Source organism: Camelus bactrianus, chromosome 21 (assembly GCF_048773025.1).
Source record: "Camelus bactrianus isolate YW-2024 breed Bactrian camel chromosome 21, ASM4877302v1, whole genome shotgun sequence".
Lineage (NCBI taxonomy): Eukaryota > Metazoa > Chordata > Mammalia > Artiodactyla > Camelidae > Camelus > Camelus bactrianus.
The window spans coordinates 3,377,480-3,392,320 of NC_133559.1; the positions used below are offsets into that span (position 1 = coordinate 3,377,480).

Genomic DNA, 14,841 nt, shown 5'->3' on the forward strand with positions numbered 1-14,841 from the left:
TCTAGTTCTACTTAAAGCCCACCCGCAGCCCCCAAAAGCAAGAAGCTAGGCAGCGGGGCCCAGAGGAGGGGCAGGATCAGGGTCCCAGCTGAAAGAGGTGAGAGCCTCCTGGAGGCCCGGCCCTGGCGGCAGCTCAGGGGACTCTGCTGATCGGGGGCACTCCCTTTCCAGATTTCCCACAAGACACACACACGTCTGCACAAGACCTGGCCGCTCAGCCTAAGTGAGGAAGCATCTATGTGACCCCAGAAAAAGATGTTTTCTTCTGAAAAGCCACCGCTGTCACTAAGACTGCAAATTCTTTTTTTTTTTAAAGCCCTCAAGGATATGTGAAAACAAAAATTAAACAGGCTGACTTCTTTTTTTAAAGATAATTTATTTCAGTTTCCACCTTCTGACAATCTGAGGTGCAATATATAGACATACTTTTTTTCTTCACAGGAGACAGCTTTGATTTTAGCACTGTTCTGAGATCTTCAACCTTGACACTTTCTCCACCTTAAAATATAGTCTGTAGCACACCACCCTATGGGACACGGAATTGCATAACTGTCCACATAACACATCACGTACCTGTATCACTGACCCCTACTTCTGGGCCACTAAGGGCAACCGTGGGTGTGGCAACGGCAGGTTCAGGTCCGAGACAGATGACAGGAAAGAAACAGAGGACGCGCGCAGGAGAGCCCTGCAGAAAGTGCCAGAAGCCTCAGTTGAGGGTGGCAAAGCTCTCCCATGCTCACGCGTTTTAAGGGGATGTGTGTCTGCTGTCTGGGTTTCTAGCATCTCCTAGTGTTGACCTGTCCTCCTCCAGGCGTCCACGGAAGGGGCGGCCCCAGGCTGGCTGGCGGCTCTGCGGGGAGGAGAACTGAAGCCTCCAGCACAGCAATGTGTGTGGGAACTGAGCCCGCCGCACGCTACCCTTTCGTTTTCACAAGCACATCATCCAAGACCAAGGAGGGAACATCGCAGCCCCCAGGGCGAGGGTGGACTGCGGTCCAAGGGGCTTCACCATCAGGAGCCCTGCTTCCAGTTCAGCCCCCACCCCAGTCCTGCTCGGGAGAGCACCTGGGTCTGACCCTGCAGCACAGGCCAGAGGTCCTGCGGGGAGTGATGGGAGACTGGCAAAGCCAGACCCTCTGGCTCTCTCCTGGAAATGATGAGGCTCCCCCTTTCAACAGTAATCAAGAACTCTTTGGTGGGAGCACTGCCCTCCTTGAACTCCCAGGACACAGCCAGGGGGAGGGTCCCCTCCTGAGCCCTTTGCTCACCTCAAGCTCAGAGCTCAGACGGATCAGCCACCTGGGGGCACAGGCCTGTGCCAGGTCACCCAGGGGCCCAGGCAGGCTGGGTGCGCACTGTGGGTGCCTCCCTCCCCGAGGACAGCAGGGAGGCCTGGCACAGAACGAGGCCTGGGGAACTCTGCCCCCGGGAGAGCCTCAGCATCGAGGGGACTCCTGGACATGAACCATCTGGAGATGCTTCTCCCGTTTGTTATCTGGAGGGCCTACAGTCCTGCTTCAGGCCACACGGCAACCAGGACAAGTTCAAGTACATGGGATGTGCAGCCTGTGTGGCTTGGGTAGACCTGGCTCCGCCCCAGGTCTGCACCCTGCACACCAGTCAATCAGGGCTGCTTCTCACCAGTACAGTCCCCTTCCTGGGGGAGCTCAGCTGAAAGCCTTCCAAGTGAAACCCACCCTCGAGAGTCATAAAAAGGAAGAAATGATTTACAGGAAGGTGGGGTGAGACGGCCAAGTCGGACAGGCAGTGGTTCAAGGGAACTGGAAGGTTGGGGAGGGGAGGTCGAGAAGGACTCGGGGGCTGAGAAGAACTGAGGAAGACGAGACGAGAGACCGCCCTGGGACCCCCAGCTGGATCCTCTCCCGCGGTGGGGACTGGGCCTCGCCGACCTCCTGTCTTCGGCCCCTGCTCCCCGAACTCCCCGCTGTTCTGGCAAATGACTCGGCCCCCTGGCTGCTCAGCTGTCTCAAGGTGATTTGGTACACTATCTAAATCAGGTAAATACAGCTATCTAACCATGCGGCTCTGTCCAGATCCCCTCTAATTAAAAAGCCAACTAGTCAGGGTGCAGTCAGGGCCAGGAGGGTCAGGCTTGTAGCTGCCTGACCTCTGGTTATGGTTAAACAAAACCCGTGCCAAACCCCTCTGTGGTGTGGGCGCCGTGCTGCTCGCACCGGGAGGCTGGGATACCAGGTGCTCGGGATGATAGCTTAACCCACAGGAAACAGTTCACAGAAAAGCAAACCTCGGGGCTGTCGCCTTCTCTGCACAGCAGTGAACCCTGCCGTCCAACCGGGGAGGGCAGGAGGGTGTGGGCTCCCCTGGCCTCCACTCCCAGGAAGGAGGGAAGAGAAAGGCCAGGTGGCTTCTCTGACACCCACCCAGGGTCTCTGTCCTAAACCCCAGGGGCTTGCCCATTACCCGGACCATCTCAGGGTTTATTTGGACACAAAACTCAGCAACTGGACTCTTCCTAGTCCTCCTTTTGGTAAGGGCTCCTGGGCCTGCTTTGTTTTTTGGCAAATGGAAAATCATGGTCTACTCCATTTCACTTTACGAGTAACTCACAATATTGGAACTTGGCTCTCTTCTGCCTTTGGTTAAAGGCGCGCACACACACACACACACACACACACACACACACACACCCCGTAGATACAATCTGAACATTAACGTGGTCTCTTAAACATCTATCAGTATTGCTAAAACTGTTAATAATGGCCTAAAACATACAAAGCCACATCTCAATATCACCCTGTTTCCAAAGTAGGGGACTTTTTACTTGGAAGAGTGAACTGTTTTTGGCTCCCTACGACTCACACTGCCCTGAAGGACAGACAGCAGGAAACCCGAAATTCCATTGCTAATGCAGACCTTCGAAACTCCTGGCTTGGGACACCGAACCTGCTGGGACTGGAAACTCTCTTCTTGAATACGACCCAACACATCCTGCACCGAGTCTCAGAGTTCTGAGCTATTTCTGTAAAGCCTCCTGTGTGTCTGGCGAGGTGAGACTTCTCTGCGCACTGGGACCTTGGAAAGCATGCTCCGGGTCTGCTCTGGCAGGTCCGGGGGGAAGAGACTGTGTCACAGAGAGGAAATCTCAGTGAGCAAGCTGCTGGCCTCCACTCGGGATGTCGTGTCCCCTCTGGTGACACTGGCCAGACACTCCAAAGTGAAATGTCCAGCCAATGGCAGCTGCCAACAGGAGACAGACAGCAGAGCAGCCTCCAAGCCACCTCGACATCGTCACTCTGTAGTGTCCCCTCGTGGGGCTGAGCATGACAGGTAGCACCTCAGAGGTCAGACTAATTCCACTCTGAGCAGCTAGATCTACACAAACAAGGGGAGGGGGCAGAACCCATGGCAACCCTTGCTTCTACTTGAATTGCTATTTCAAGAGGCCTATATGGAAAAAAAGTCTCAAGATCATTGTGAAGTTAAAGTGCTTGGAAAAAACTGAAGACATCAAAGCTGCATTTCCTTCCAAGGCTGTGGGGGCCCTCCCAGCCCCCGCCCCCAGGGGGGAGAGAGCTGCCCTGCACCCCCCAGCACTCCTGCAAAGACTCTCAGAACCGAATCCCTTCCCCGAGAAATCAGACCGAATCAAATATCCATACAAAAATCTGATATATACAAGGATAAGTCTTTTGGGCACCTTAGAATAAAGTCTTAATGCATTTCAACTAACCACTAAGAAATGACGAGGAAAGCCGGGGAGAGCGCCCCCCGAGGGGCTTGCTGGGGTGCTGGAGGGAACACAGCGCACCCAGGGGTTACAGCTGAAGGTCTCAGGAGGGGCTGTGTTACCTGCAGGAGGCATGCAGGCCTGCACGCCTGGCCACTGGATGGGATTTCTCTGAAATGCATTCACTGGAGACATGCACTATCCCTGGGCCAGACATCAGGGTGGGGGTGCCCTCCCTGCGTGACCTGCCCCCGCGCGGGACTGGCAAACTGGTGACACAGTTGTGCTTTGTTTAGTGACAGGGCCAGAGAGGCTGACGTCACACACGTGCGCACACACACACACACACACGCACACATCATCATAAAAACAGTGGAGCTTCTGAAGCCCCAGCCCCCCAGTCCTCCTGGAGAAGCACGTCACACCCATGCTTCATGTCGCCTCTCTTGTGATCACCAAGACACACGTCCTACAGCTCATTCAACACCCAGGAACAGTCCAGCGGGGCACGAGGGAGACCTTGAGCACTGGAGACAGCTGAGGACCAGGCATGGTCTGTTGTGCTCCAGAGGACACAGCGACTGGACGGCGAGCCGGGGGAGGTGGGAGGGAGAACAGGACGGGGACAAAGGCAAGAGGGACAGCACGAGCTGGGGGCGGACAGAGGGACCCAGGCAGATGGAGTATCCACAGCAGGGCAGCCGGCATGCTGGAAGCCTGTCTGTCAGACCCAGCGCCCTCAGACTGGTGGCTGTGCCCGGTGCAACCCCAGGGAGCAAAGCTCCGGCTCCCGGGCACCGGCACAAGCCGGCCAGGGGCATCCGCAGAGTCCTCAGAGCCTCCGGGCCCTGGGCCGCCGGGCGGGGGGCGGAGGCTCCCAAGCGCTTACTAACCCATCTCAAGCGGTCGCCGCCAGAAGCCGCCCCTGCCCCGCCATCTGTAGCACTGACACAGACCTTTCTGTCTTTTTTGAAATCAAGAGCAGCACTGTGTGCTTCATAAAGGGCGGCTGTCTTGAAGTTGCTGAAAAAACTTTTCTGTGCTTCGTCAAGGGGTGCACAGCCCCAGGGTACCCCCAGGATCGAATGGCAGAAGTTCCTCTGCTCAGAAGGAAGCTACCAGGAGCCCAGGAACCTCTCAGATGGCCTGACACAGGCCCCTAGGTTCCCTGTGACGTCTCCAAAGCACTCACACACACCCAACTGCGGCCGGGCCTTCTGTAGACAGGAAAAAGTGTCCTCTGTCCCCATCTCTCTCCTCCTTGAGGATCCTGTCACTCCAGTCCCTGTCACATGGAGGGGGGAGCCGGGGAAGAGCCAGCACCAGCCCTAGACTGATGCAGAGAGGCCCACTGCCGCCTCTGCATGAGCCCTGACTGTGAGAAGAACCCCAGATCCCTGCAGGGGAGGACCCCGGATCGTCACCCGCGACTGCCCCGAGTCACCAGCATGTGCTGGCTCACGGCTGCCTTCACCCCTCCTTCCCACGGACGCCCCACCCTCTCCCCCAGGAGGCTGTGACTGACACTGCGCCTGCCCTGGACCAGGCATCCTCTCTCCTCCTCTGTCTCGGCCACAGGCCTGATGCCAGAGGTGTGGACAGTCACCTCGGTTTTAGCCGTGTAATCCCAGGGACACTTTGGCACGTGGACGGGGGAGCAGACACAGGCAGAGGGGAGGCGGGGAGGACGGGCGACCAGAATCTTCTAACCGCTAGTTCTAGGGCGGCGTGGAGCGGCTCCAGGTGCTGCCGATGCCATGCAGGGGAGTGACGGCCAGCCGCTGGCCCAGGAGAGTGGCGTGCGCCACAGTCCTGAGGGTGTCTTGGGCCACCTCTCGCGGCTACTCAGTGGCCGTCTGCTCGATGTGGTCGCTCAGCAGCTTGTACTGCTCTGCAAGAGAACACAGCGTGACTTTTTGGAAGAGAGGGCGATGCAGACAGGCCGGTCACGCTCTTCTCATTTGGGGCAATGACAAAGTAGGACCTCCCAGGGAAGGGTGAGCACGTGGTGACACAGAGCCCTCAGCTGCTAGCGTGCTGCATGCTGGCCTCAGACACGTACCAGAAGTAGGCTCCTCGGAACCAGATGCATCTTACCGTGGAAATGATGCTCTGGAGGGCAGCCCCACAGGCCCCCTGGGGACCCCGAGAAGGGCTGGTGTGGTCAGATGAACCACATCACAGGAGCCAGGCTTGCGTCCTGGAGACCATGGAGGGGCACATGGTAGGGGACAGTGTCCTTGCCCTCTGCCAGGTGGGGGGCTGGTGGCAGGACTTTGAGATCGTCCGGGGGTTCCTCCTGAGGCCACCTGTCCACCACCCTCTTTAACTTGGTGCAAGATGGAGTTTTATTTTTAAACAGTATTGATCTGTCCAATTACATGTCTGAGTGGAAGGCTTTCTAGGCCACGAAGAAGAACTATCTTGTAGCAGGTGGGATCAGGGGCAGGTGTAGATTAGGAAGGCCACCAGCAATGTGTCCCCTTCGATTACAGAAGTCAGAGATTCTGGAAACACCTCAAGACTGCCCCCTCTCCCTGCTCCTGGACCTCCCACGGCAGGGTGGTCCAGGAAACAAAGGCAGGCCATATGGTGGCCGTTTACAAGAAGGGGCAATTCATGGCCAGAGTTCGCCCCTTTTCAAGGTCAGGGTCTGAGTGCCAAGGTACACCTTTACTTGGCCCTGTCTGTGGGCACTGACCTGGCAGGCTGCCCCAGCCCTGGGCAAATCCTACTGGTAGAAATGGAGTTCCAAACGGGAGGAAAAGCACAGAGGCAGGCAGGAACGTTTAAAGTCACATTTCTAACCACAGTAGGGATGACCCTCAGAGCAGGGTGGGAAGGCCCACATGCAGCACACTTGTTCTTAAGACCGCAGCCCTGCCGGCCTCGCCGCCACTCACCCTCGTCCAGGCTGCCGATCACTGCCTGCTTCTTCAGGAAGTCAGTGCACAGCTTCTTGTTCAGCCCGAACGCCAGCATGTTGTGTGTGAACGTGCTGCGGGAAAACAGCCGTGAGCTGGCGCCCGTGCTGCCTTCCTGGGGAAAGGGAGCCGGGGCCCCACACGCAGCCTGCGGGGACTCATTAGAGAGAAGGAAAGAGGGAGGGCCTCACCAGCCAGCCGGCAACTCTTCCTGTGACACTGCCCCCGGCAGGGGTGGTGCTGAGGGGCGGGTTGATTAGGAACTGGAGTTGAGGCCGAAAGCAGTTAATCGTGTGCTTCTGAGCTGAGAGCGCACAGTGTCTGGCCCTGAGTCACGGCCGTGTGACATCGTATGGTGGCAGGAGCATCTCACCCAGCAGCCCCTCCTCACTGAGTCTGGGCATCAGTGTCAGTGCCCCCGCCCCGCTTTCTCATCCCCAGGTGGCCTGATGTGGGGAGCGGGGCCCCCATCAGCACCCACGCAGGGTGGGGGTGGGGGGAGACCAGCCGCTGCTCTCACCCCAGCTGCCCGAAGGTGATGTTCTCGTTGAAGCGCAGGCTGTCATCCCGCTCCTCCTGGGTCATGTGGCTCCACCTCTCCCTGCAAGCACAGAAGGAGCAGCAGGGGGTCCTCAGAGCCTGGGCCATGTCCCCGCCGTGCGCCTCCCCTGTTCTGACTACAGGTATTGGCAGCACGGGTGTGGCCTCTCTGACACAAGGGCACCTCCGCGGAGGAGCTGTTGGCTCTGCTTCCAGAGAAGCTGCCCAAGGCCTGCTGCCTGCCCGAGGGCCGAGACACAAACTCATCACACGGTCCTGCTGGAGATAGGAGGTCTGGGACCCAGAGATGATGTGTGCTGAGTGGTTCCCAGAACATTCTTTAGGAGACAGGAATGCTGCCCATCCCTCCGCCACCACGCCATCCTTTACAGTTCAAGGATAGGAGGTCACAGGGCCCATGTGACCGCCCGGAGACCCGCGGAGAGGGCAAGGCCCCACAGGAGGCCATCTGTGGGGAGTGAGTGTTGCAGACCCAGTGAGGAGGTCCCAGGACCTCTGCTTGTCCCCAGGCCTCACGGCTCCTTGGCGAGGCCCACCCGGCTGTGGGGCTGGAAATGCTCTGACCACACACTGCCTACCAGGCCGGCCTGGCTCTGCCACCGTCACTCTCCTTCCAGGCTCATCCTGCTTGCTCCCTCCCAGAGTGCATGGATAGGACCTGTTACTGCAACCCGTGACCCGCCATCAGGACAGCACAAAGCTTCTAAGCAAAGCTCAGAAACCCGACGAGGAAGGACCTGGCCCGTGGGCTCCAGGGCTGTGTTCTCTGGGCAGAAACAGGCTCAGGGGGAGGGTTCTCTTTTGAGCTGTAATTGCTCTGTGTCCCTGAGTGGACTGATTCTACCAGCTCCTGGAGGGCATCGGCCCCTCCCCTATGGCAGAGCATCCTTGTCCCAGGGGGCCGGGGCATTGCCCCTGTACCACTCCACCCCCGCCTCAGGGCACAGGGCTGTGCGACTAAGAAGTGAGCAGATGCAGACATGGAAGAGAAGCTCGTTTTAGCCTATTTCCCCTTAAAAATTACACTCTGGATGAGAAGTCTGACTAAAACAGGGTTGAAAGAAAAGATAAAAGGGAGAGAAGAGGCAGTGTTAGGAGCGGGGTCAGGGTGATGGAGAAGCCGAGGGAACAGCACAGAACCATGAACATCAACTCTTAACTCCTCTCTACCCTCCTGGCCCAGGGAGGCCACTGGTGCCGCTGCAGCTGAGCGGGAGCTGTGGGACGCCAGGGCACGACAGAGGAGAGTGGAAACGTCACTCCCAGCCTCCTTGTACTAACGACAGGACACCCACAAAGAGACCCAGACTGTGCTTCCAGGTACTGCGTCGATCCCATCCCATCTTCCTTCCCATCCTCTTTCCCCTAGGGGTCACCCTTAGGTATCCAAGCACAGAAATCCCCACACCAGTACCAGGCTTGCTGTGTACAGTTGTGCAGGTTGTGTACTGCACAACCCCAGACCACATGGAAATGGCTCCCTTGCCATCATGTAGCACAGCAGCTTTGACCCCTACTCCTCCGGAGGAGGTGATTCGTTTTGCTGGGGTTAGGACTAAAATTGGGACATTTAATCTGACCTCTGAAGAAACAGGTAGAAGGTCATCAGCGATCACAGGCTGCCTACGATCAAATCCATTCCTTAAAATTGAGTTCAGTGCCGAATACCAGTCAATGTCTAATAACACAAGAGAGCAGAACATGTGTCTAAATTGCCACAGTGGGAACTGGGATGTGACCAACAGCTTACAGAACAGGAAGCCTCCTGAAATGGGGACATTTCCGCCTCTGAGAACAGAGAGGGTACTAATGGTGTTGCAGCAGAGTTTACCAAAGGGCAATAATGTTGGAGGCACAAAGTTGCCAAGGACCCAGAGCCAACGCCCCTAGTCCCCAATCTCAAACACTTGCCCTCCTGCTGGGTCATGTAGGGTGTCCCGGGGGGCAGGTCTGGGATGTGCATGGCCAGACCACATCTGCTCTGGGTGAGATGGCCTGTGAGGCCCAGAGACTCACTTCCCCTCGCGGGGCTCAGCACGGACCAGCTCAGAGGCCGTGATGCTCCAGCCCGCTCGGGCCTCGGCTGTGGTGCTGGGAAGCCTTGCTCCAGGAAGGCTGATTCATCACCCTCCCCCTCAGAGAGGCTGTGGGAGCGTGGGGGCTTTCTACAGATGGAGGTATCTGCTGTGCCTAAACAGGCCTTTTAAAGCCATAATAAGGCTGCATTAAAAAAACAAGACTTCTCATAAAACAATAAGAGCTAAAAATATACCACTGATTAAAGGAAACATGCTTTTGGGAAAAAAACTCACTGTATCAGAAACTATATTTTGAATCAGCAAGCCTTTAACTCTAAAAATATCTTACAAAGGTATCTAACAAATATAAAGTTCAAACAGTTAAAGTCAGACCCCCACCATGGGCTCACAGGAAACAGCCTGTTCTAGACCCTTCTCTCCAAGAGACCCCCTCACACACACAGGCTCCACGTCACACAGCAGCTGGGAGGAGGGAGCAGCTGTCCTTTCTCCGGGATCCCACCCCCAAACCTGTCAGAGCAGGTGAGGGTCTGCCAGAGCCCACGTGCCTCCGGGCATGATTGCAGAGACAGGTCCTCTGCCCCAACCCGTAGCTTCCGAGTCGGGGTCAAATGTGTGGTTCCAGGCTCTGTTCGGAGAAGCCGGAGCGGCCAGTGGAGGCTAGACTCGCTCACGGTCAGAGCTAACTTTCTGGACCTCACTGCTCTCTCCTCTGGGAATGCACACCGGGCCCCGTGGGGGTCTCGGGTGCGGTGTTTGCCCCCTGACCACTACAGGTCTCTATCCTGGGTGAGCTCCCACCGTCACCAGCCTGTCCCCGCGTGTCTGGGTGCGACCCGCCCCCACCCCAGTGGCCCCAGAAGGGCCCCGCACTGCCCGCGGACAGCCACGTGGACACACACCTCTTCTTCTCCTCCTCTCCAGCATCCCCTCTGGAGCGGCAGCAGAAACAGGTAAACAGAGGAACATGTCAAAGTCATGCAAGATGTGTGGACGGACAAGAGAACAAGCGGGAAAGAGGGCTATCCCAGCAGAAACGGAGGTGGAGACGGGGCGCCAGGGGACAGCTGCCTAGGAGTCTGAGGAAACCCGGCTCGCCTGCAGGCACTTCCTTTCTGTGTCTCTTGGCAGAGCGGAGAACTCTCTCTCTAGAATCCTCAGGAATGTACCAACGACTCCCCCCCTTCACATGCTCCCGACTCCCAAGGAAACGTAGCCACAGCAGGCTGCAGCGGGGTGCGAGGCAGGCCCTCCCGCCCCGGTTAGGGTCTACTGCCCCCGAGAAAGAAAGCTTTCGCTTGAGCTCCGCCACGTGCTGGGGACTAAAGTCTTCAGCAGCAGGTGCCTGCCTACTCCCCTGCCCGGAGAAAGTGGAAGGGGTCTCCCCGAGTTGGAGAAGGAGAGGACTCGTTTCATGAACGAGGAGAGATTCAGAGACGTCAAAGTCCCGGGACTGGAGGGGCCAACACGGCGACCCAGGCCTGGTGGCTGCTGCCTCTTCCCCGCGCAGCCGCCGCTCACAGCGGGCGGCAACCTCAGCTCGCGGTGGCCAGAGAGAGCTGGGCCTGGCGCCCCCGCCGGCGGCCACTACGTGCTCTGTGGAATGGTTTACAAAAGGGCTTCCAAGGTGGCAAGACTGCCCGTAAGGAGCTGGAAAGGCCTGTTCAGACTGCAGCACAGAGCAGTAAGTTGAACGTAGCAACTGCCTTTCCCTAGACGTGAGCCCCGCACCCCAAGACCGCACTGCCATGGCCCCAACCCAGGAGTCTGGCTTCTTAGAGAGACAGGCAGAGGGGGTCTCAGGAGGTCCCGATGGTTTCATTCAGTGGGAGTCTGCATTTTTTAGAAGGGTCAGGCCAAGTCATGCCAGAGCCCCAGGGCAGGAAGCGCTCATGCAGGCTGAGCCCCCCACCCACGAAGCTGTGTGCCCAGGACCCTTCAGGCAGCTTGCAGGGCACCGGGACCGGAAGGGATGGAGGAAGAAACACAGACGCATCGACTCAGCCGTTCTGTTCTTCCATTCTCCTCATCAGAAACGGGAAAAGGAAGCCTCTCCCTGGGCCTCGTCCCTGAGGCAGCGCAGGCCCGGACTTTGCCCCTACCTGGTCGTGGGGGACCGCTTCCTCCTCTCACAGTGGACAGCGTCAAAAAAGGCCGCATTCCAGAACCTCAGCGTGTGCCTGCCGGACAGAGCAGGTGGGAGAGACGGTCTCAGGTCCGCCTGAGGGATAGGGATGGGGAGCCTCAGAGAGCAGAGACGGAGGACACAGACGAGCATGCGCCTTTATCCCACTGGAACTGGGTCCCTGGGCTCCCGAGGAGGGAAGAGCATCACTGGGGATGTGCAGGCGTGAAGGGGAGGGTGGAGCTGGGTCAGCCCGACTCATCAGGTCAAAGCTGAAGCCGCCACCTGCAGGATGCGGGCAGGGACCATTTCCTCTGCTGCATCTCCTGCTGAGGCCCCCAAAGGGAATCGGAGGCTTTGGGAGACCTATTTTTCTAGAGCTGGGTCTAGAAACATAAATGGGGGCCTGGTGGGGACAGGCCATATGCAGAGAGAAAACACATTTATAGGGACACACAAGACAGAATCATTCTTCCCAAAGACCAGGGTCAGCAAATTTACGGCATGTGGGCCAAACTCGGCCTGCTGCCCGTTTGTGTAAATCAGGTTTTATGGGCTCACAGCCACGCCCATTCCCTGACGTCCTGTCTAAGGTGGCTTTTGCACTCCAGCAGCAGAGTAGAGTGGTTGCCTGCAAAGCCTAAAATGTTTATCACCCAGCTCTTTACAGGGAAGTGTGCTGAGTGCTGTTGCAGATGCAAAGACAGCCGCCAAGGCCCGGCCCAGAGGGGCAGAGCTAAATCTTGGCCTGGTGGGACCGGGCTGCTCGGCTTCTTCTCCCTGCTTCCACTGAGCCCGGCCCTGCAAGGTGGGGCCCCTCTCAGAGGCTTCCGGACAGCTGCACCCCAGCCCCTGCTGGCCACACACCTCATGTGCCCTGCTCTGCCGTGGCCAAGTTCTCCTACTGCTCAACTGTGATCTTCAAGGGAGGGGCACGCCTGAGACCCTTTGGGTTTCAGGGGCTAGTACGCTGCCTACTTGTGGGTAAATAAAGCATGCTGATGGAGAGGCTTCGGAGGGATGGTAGCAGCACGAGTGGGCATCCTCCGAGCAAGACAGAGGGCGGGAGCTCCCCGACCGCTGGTCTCTTGCTTCACTACGGCCTTCATGTGTATACATTATTTATACACATACGTGAAATGGCTTTAATTAGGATATCATTTGCACACCATAAAATTCACTCTGTTAAAGTATACACTTCACTCCTGGGCAGCTATCTGGAGAGAACTCTAATTTGAAAAGATACATGCACCCCAGTGTTCACAACAGCACTATTTACAACAGTGAAGACATGGAGGCAACCTAAATGTCCACTGGTAGATGACCGGATAAAGGTGATGTGGGGTGTGTGTGTGTGTGTGTGTGTGTGTACACACAAAATGGAATATCAGGAATGTTACTCAGCCATAAAAAAGAATAAAATAATGCCATTTGCAGCAATATGGATGGGCCTAGAGATTATTATACTAAGTGAAGTAAGTCAGCAAAGAAAGACGTATCATATGATGCCACTTATATGTGGAATCTTAAAAAAAAAGATATAAATAAACTTATTTATAAACCAGAAAGAGACTCACAGACATAGAAAACAAATTACAGTTACCAAAAAAGAGGGTGGGGAGGGATAAATTAGGAGTTTGGGATTTGCAGATACAAACTACTATATACAGAACAGATAAACAACAAGGACCTACAGCCCAGCACAGGGAACTGTATTCAATATCATCTAATAACCTGTAGTGGGAAAGAATCTGAAACAGCATATACAAATATACACACACACACACGCACATGTAACTAAGGCACTTTGCTGTACACCTGAAACTAACACAACGTTTTAAACCAACTATAATTCTAAAAGATTAAAAGTAAATTCAATGGCTTTTAGTCTACTCGTGGAATTGTGCAACCATCACCACCATCCATCTCATGGAACATTTTCACTCCCCCAGCCCCTGGCAACCACTAACCTTCTTGTCTCCCGGGGTTTGCCCATCCTGAACACTTCACATAAATACACTGTGTGGTCCTTGGTGTCTGGTTGCAGTCACTTAGCAGAATGTTTCACCCCCATGTTGTGGCAGGTGTGGGTGCATTGTTCCTTTAGATGGCTGAGTAATAGCCTGCATTTTGTGTATCCAGACATCAAATGCCCATGGAGATGGACATTCAGGTTATTTCTACTTTTTAGCTCCTAAAAATCATGCTGCTATGAACATTTGTGCACAAGTTTTTCTCTGAGTACCTGTTTTCCACTCTTTCGAGTATCTACTCAGGAGCAAAACTGCAGAGTCCCAGGGGGACTCTGTTCAGCCTCTGAGGAACTGTCAGGCCCTTGCTCACAGTGGCTGCCCCCTATATGACACTCCCACCAGCTGTGGGCAAGGTTCCAGTGTCTCCACATCCCCGCCAGCACTCGCTACCGTAAGGGTGGCCTTACCAGATGGGTTGCTGCTTCAGGTGCGTGTACAGGTAGATCTTCTCCCCCCTGCTCTCCTCTTCCGGGCTGCACACAGTCACTGCGGGAGGGGGAGGAGACTGAGGGGGCGCTGCCTGCATCAGGTGTCGGCAAACCCTCGGCACTGCCCCCGGCCAGCTCTGTGTCCCCCCGGGGGTCACACAGACACGAGGCTGAAGTTCCTCGGCATCTGCTCTGCTGCCCGTGGTGATGCCCACGCCTGGCTAGGAGGGCTCCTTTCGAGGGAAGGACGGGGTAATGGCTCCCCCACCTCTGGTGATACTTCCCTCGGCCTCCCTGGGGTGAGGCGTTTGCCCCTAGAGGAGTGGGTTTTCATGGAAATTCAAGAAGAGATTATAGGCCAGAGCTGAGAGGACCCTGGAATCACGTACGGCAGCGCCTTGTGCCTCAGGGGAGCTGGAGCCCTTGACGCCGGGGAACCTGCTTGGAGGTGCTGCTAGTTAGTCGTGGGCTGAGCCAGACCCCAGTGGGGCTGCTGGGGTGCCGGCCTGGCGCCCCCGGGCCCAACAGCACAGGGAGGCACTCACCTGTCTTCCGCGGCTTCTCCTGGGGCTTGCCCTCATCCTCCCTTGGGGAGAGAAACCGCAGCAGTGACAAAACGACCCCCACGGTTAATCAAAGAAACCCTTCTACGCTGCTGAAATGGGATTATGACTCGTAACCAATATGTACATTTAATGGGGTTTTCTCTGGGAACATGTTTATGAACTCAAGGCTTTATTTACCAATTGCCGGTCTTTTAGAATTGAACAGATGTGGTGTTTAAGCTTCTTTGTGCCATTTTCTCTGAATCTAATACTGTCTGGACCAGAGAAGGAATATAGCCAAGTCACCCGGTTGTAGCCAGGTCATCGGAGGTGATGGCAGGGACCATCCAGGGCTCAGGGCTCTCTCTTGCTGCATGGAAGTCCTAGTTTCTACACTGTTCTAAAGTGCCCAGCCCCCAGAGGTTCCCGAGCTACTGCCGGAGCAATGCCATCCTGGGGACATGATTTCTCCTG

General features: G+C 56.2%; 1 protein-coding gene across 8 annotated transcripts in view; it reads right to left on the reverse strand.

The window, feature by feature from the left end:
• Window positions 1-356: 356 nt before the first annotated feature.
• The window catches only part of KIAA0513 (KIAA0513 ortholog), a 58,340-nt gene continuing 43,855 nt past the window's right edge, over window positions 357-14,841 (reverse strand). For 7 of the 8 annotated variants that reach the window (XM_074349321.1, XM_074349316.1, XM_074349314.1 and 4 more), the window contains 6 exons: window positions 14,368-14,408; window positions 13,802-13,880; window positions 11,339-11,416; window positions 7,157-7,237; window positions 6,616-6,710; window positions 357-5,603 (listed from right to left, as the gene is read on the reverse strand). In XM_074349321.1, coding sequence (XP_074205422.1) covers window positions 5,554-5,603; window positions 6,616-6,710; window positions 7,157-7,237; window positions 11,339-11,416; window positions 13,802-13,880; window positions 14,368-14,408 — 424 coding nt within the window. In that variant the 3' untranslated portion in view covers window positions 357-5,553. Of the gene's footprint in view, window positions 5,604-6,615; window positions 6,711-6,827; window positions 7,238-11,338; window positions 11,417-13,801; window positions 13,881-14,367; window positions 14,409-14,841 lie in introns of all 8 variants that reach the window. The other variant, XR_012501256.1, reaches the window with a different exon arrangement.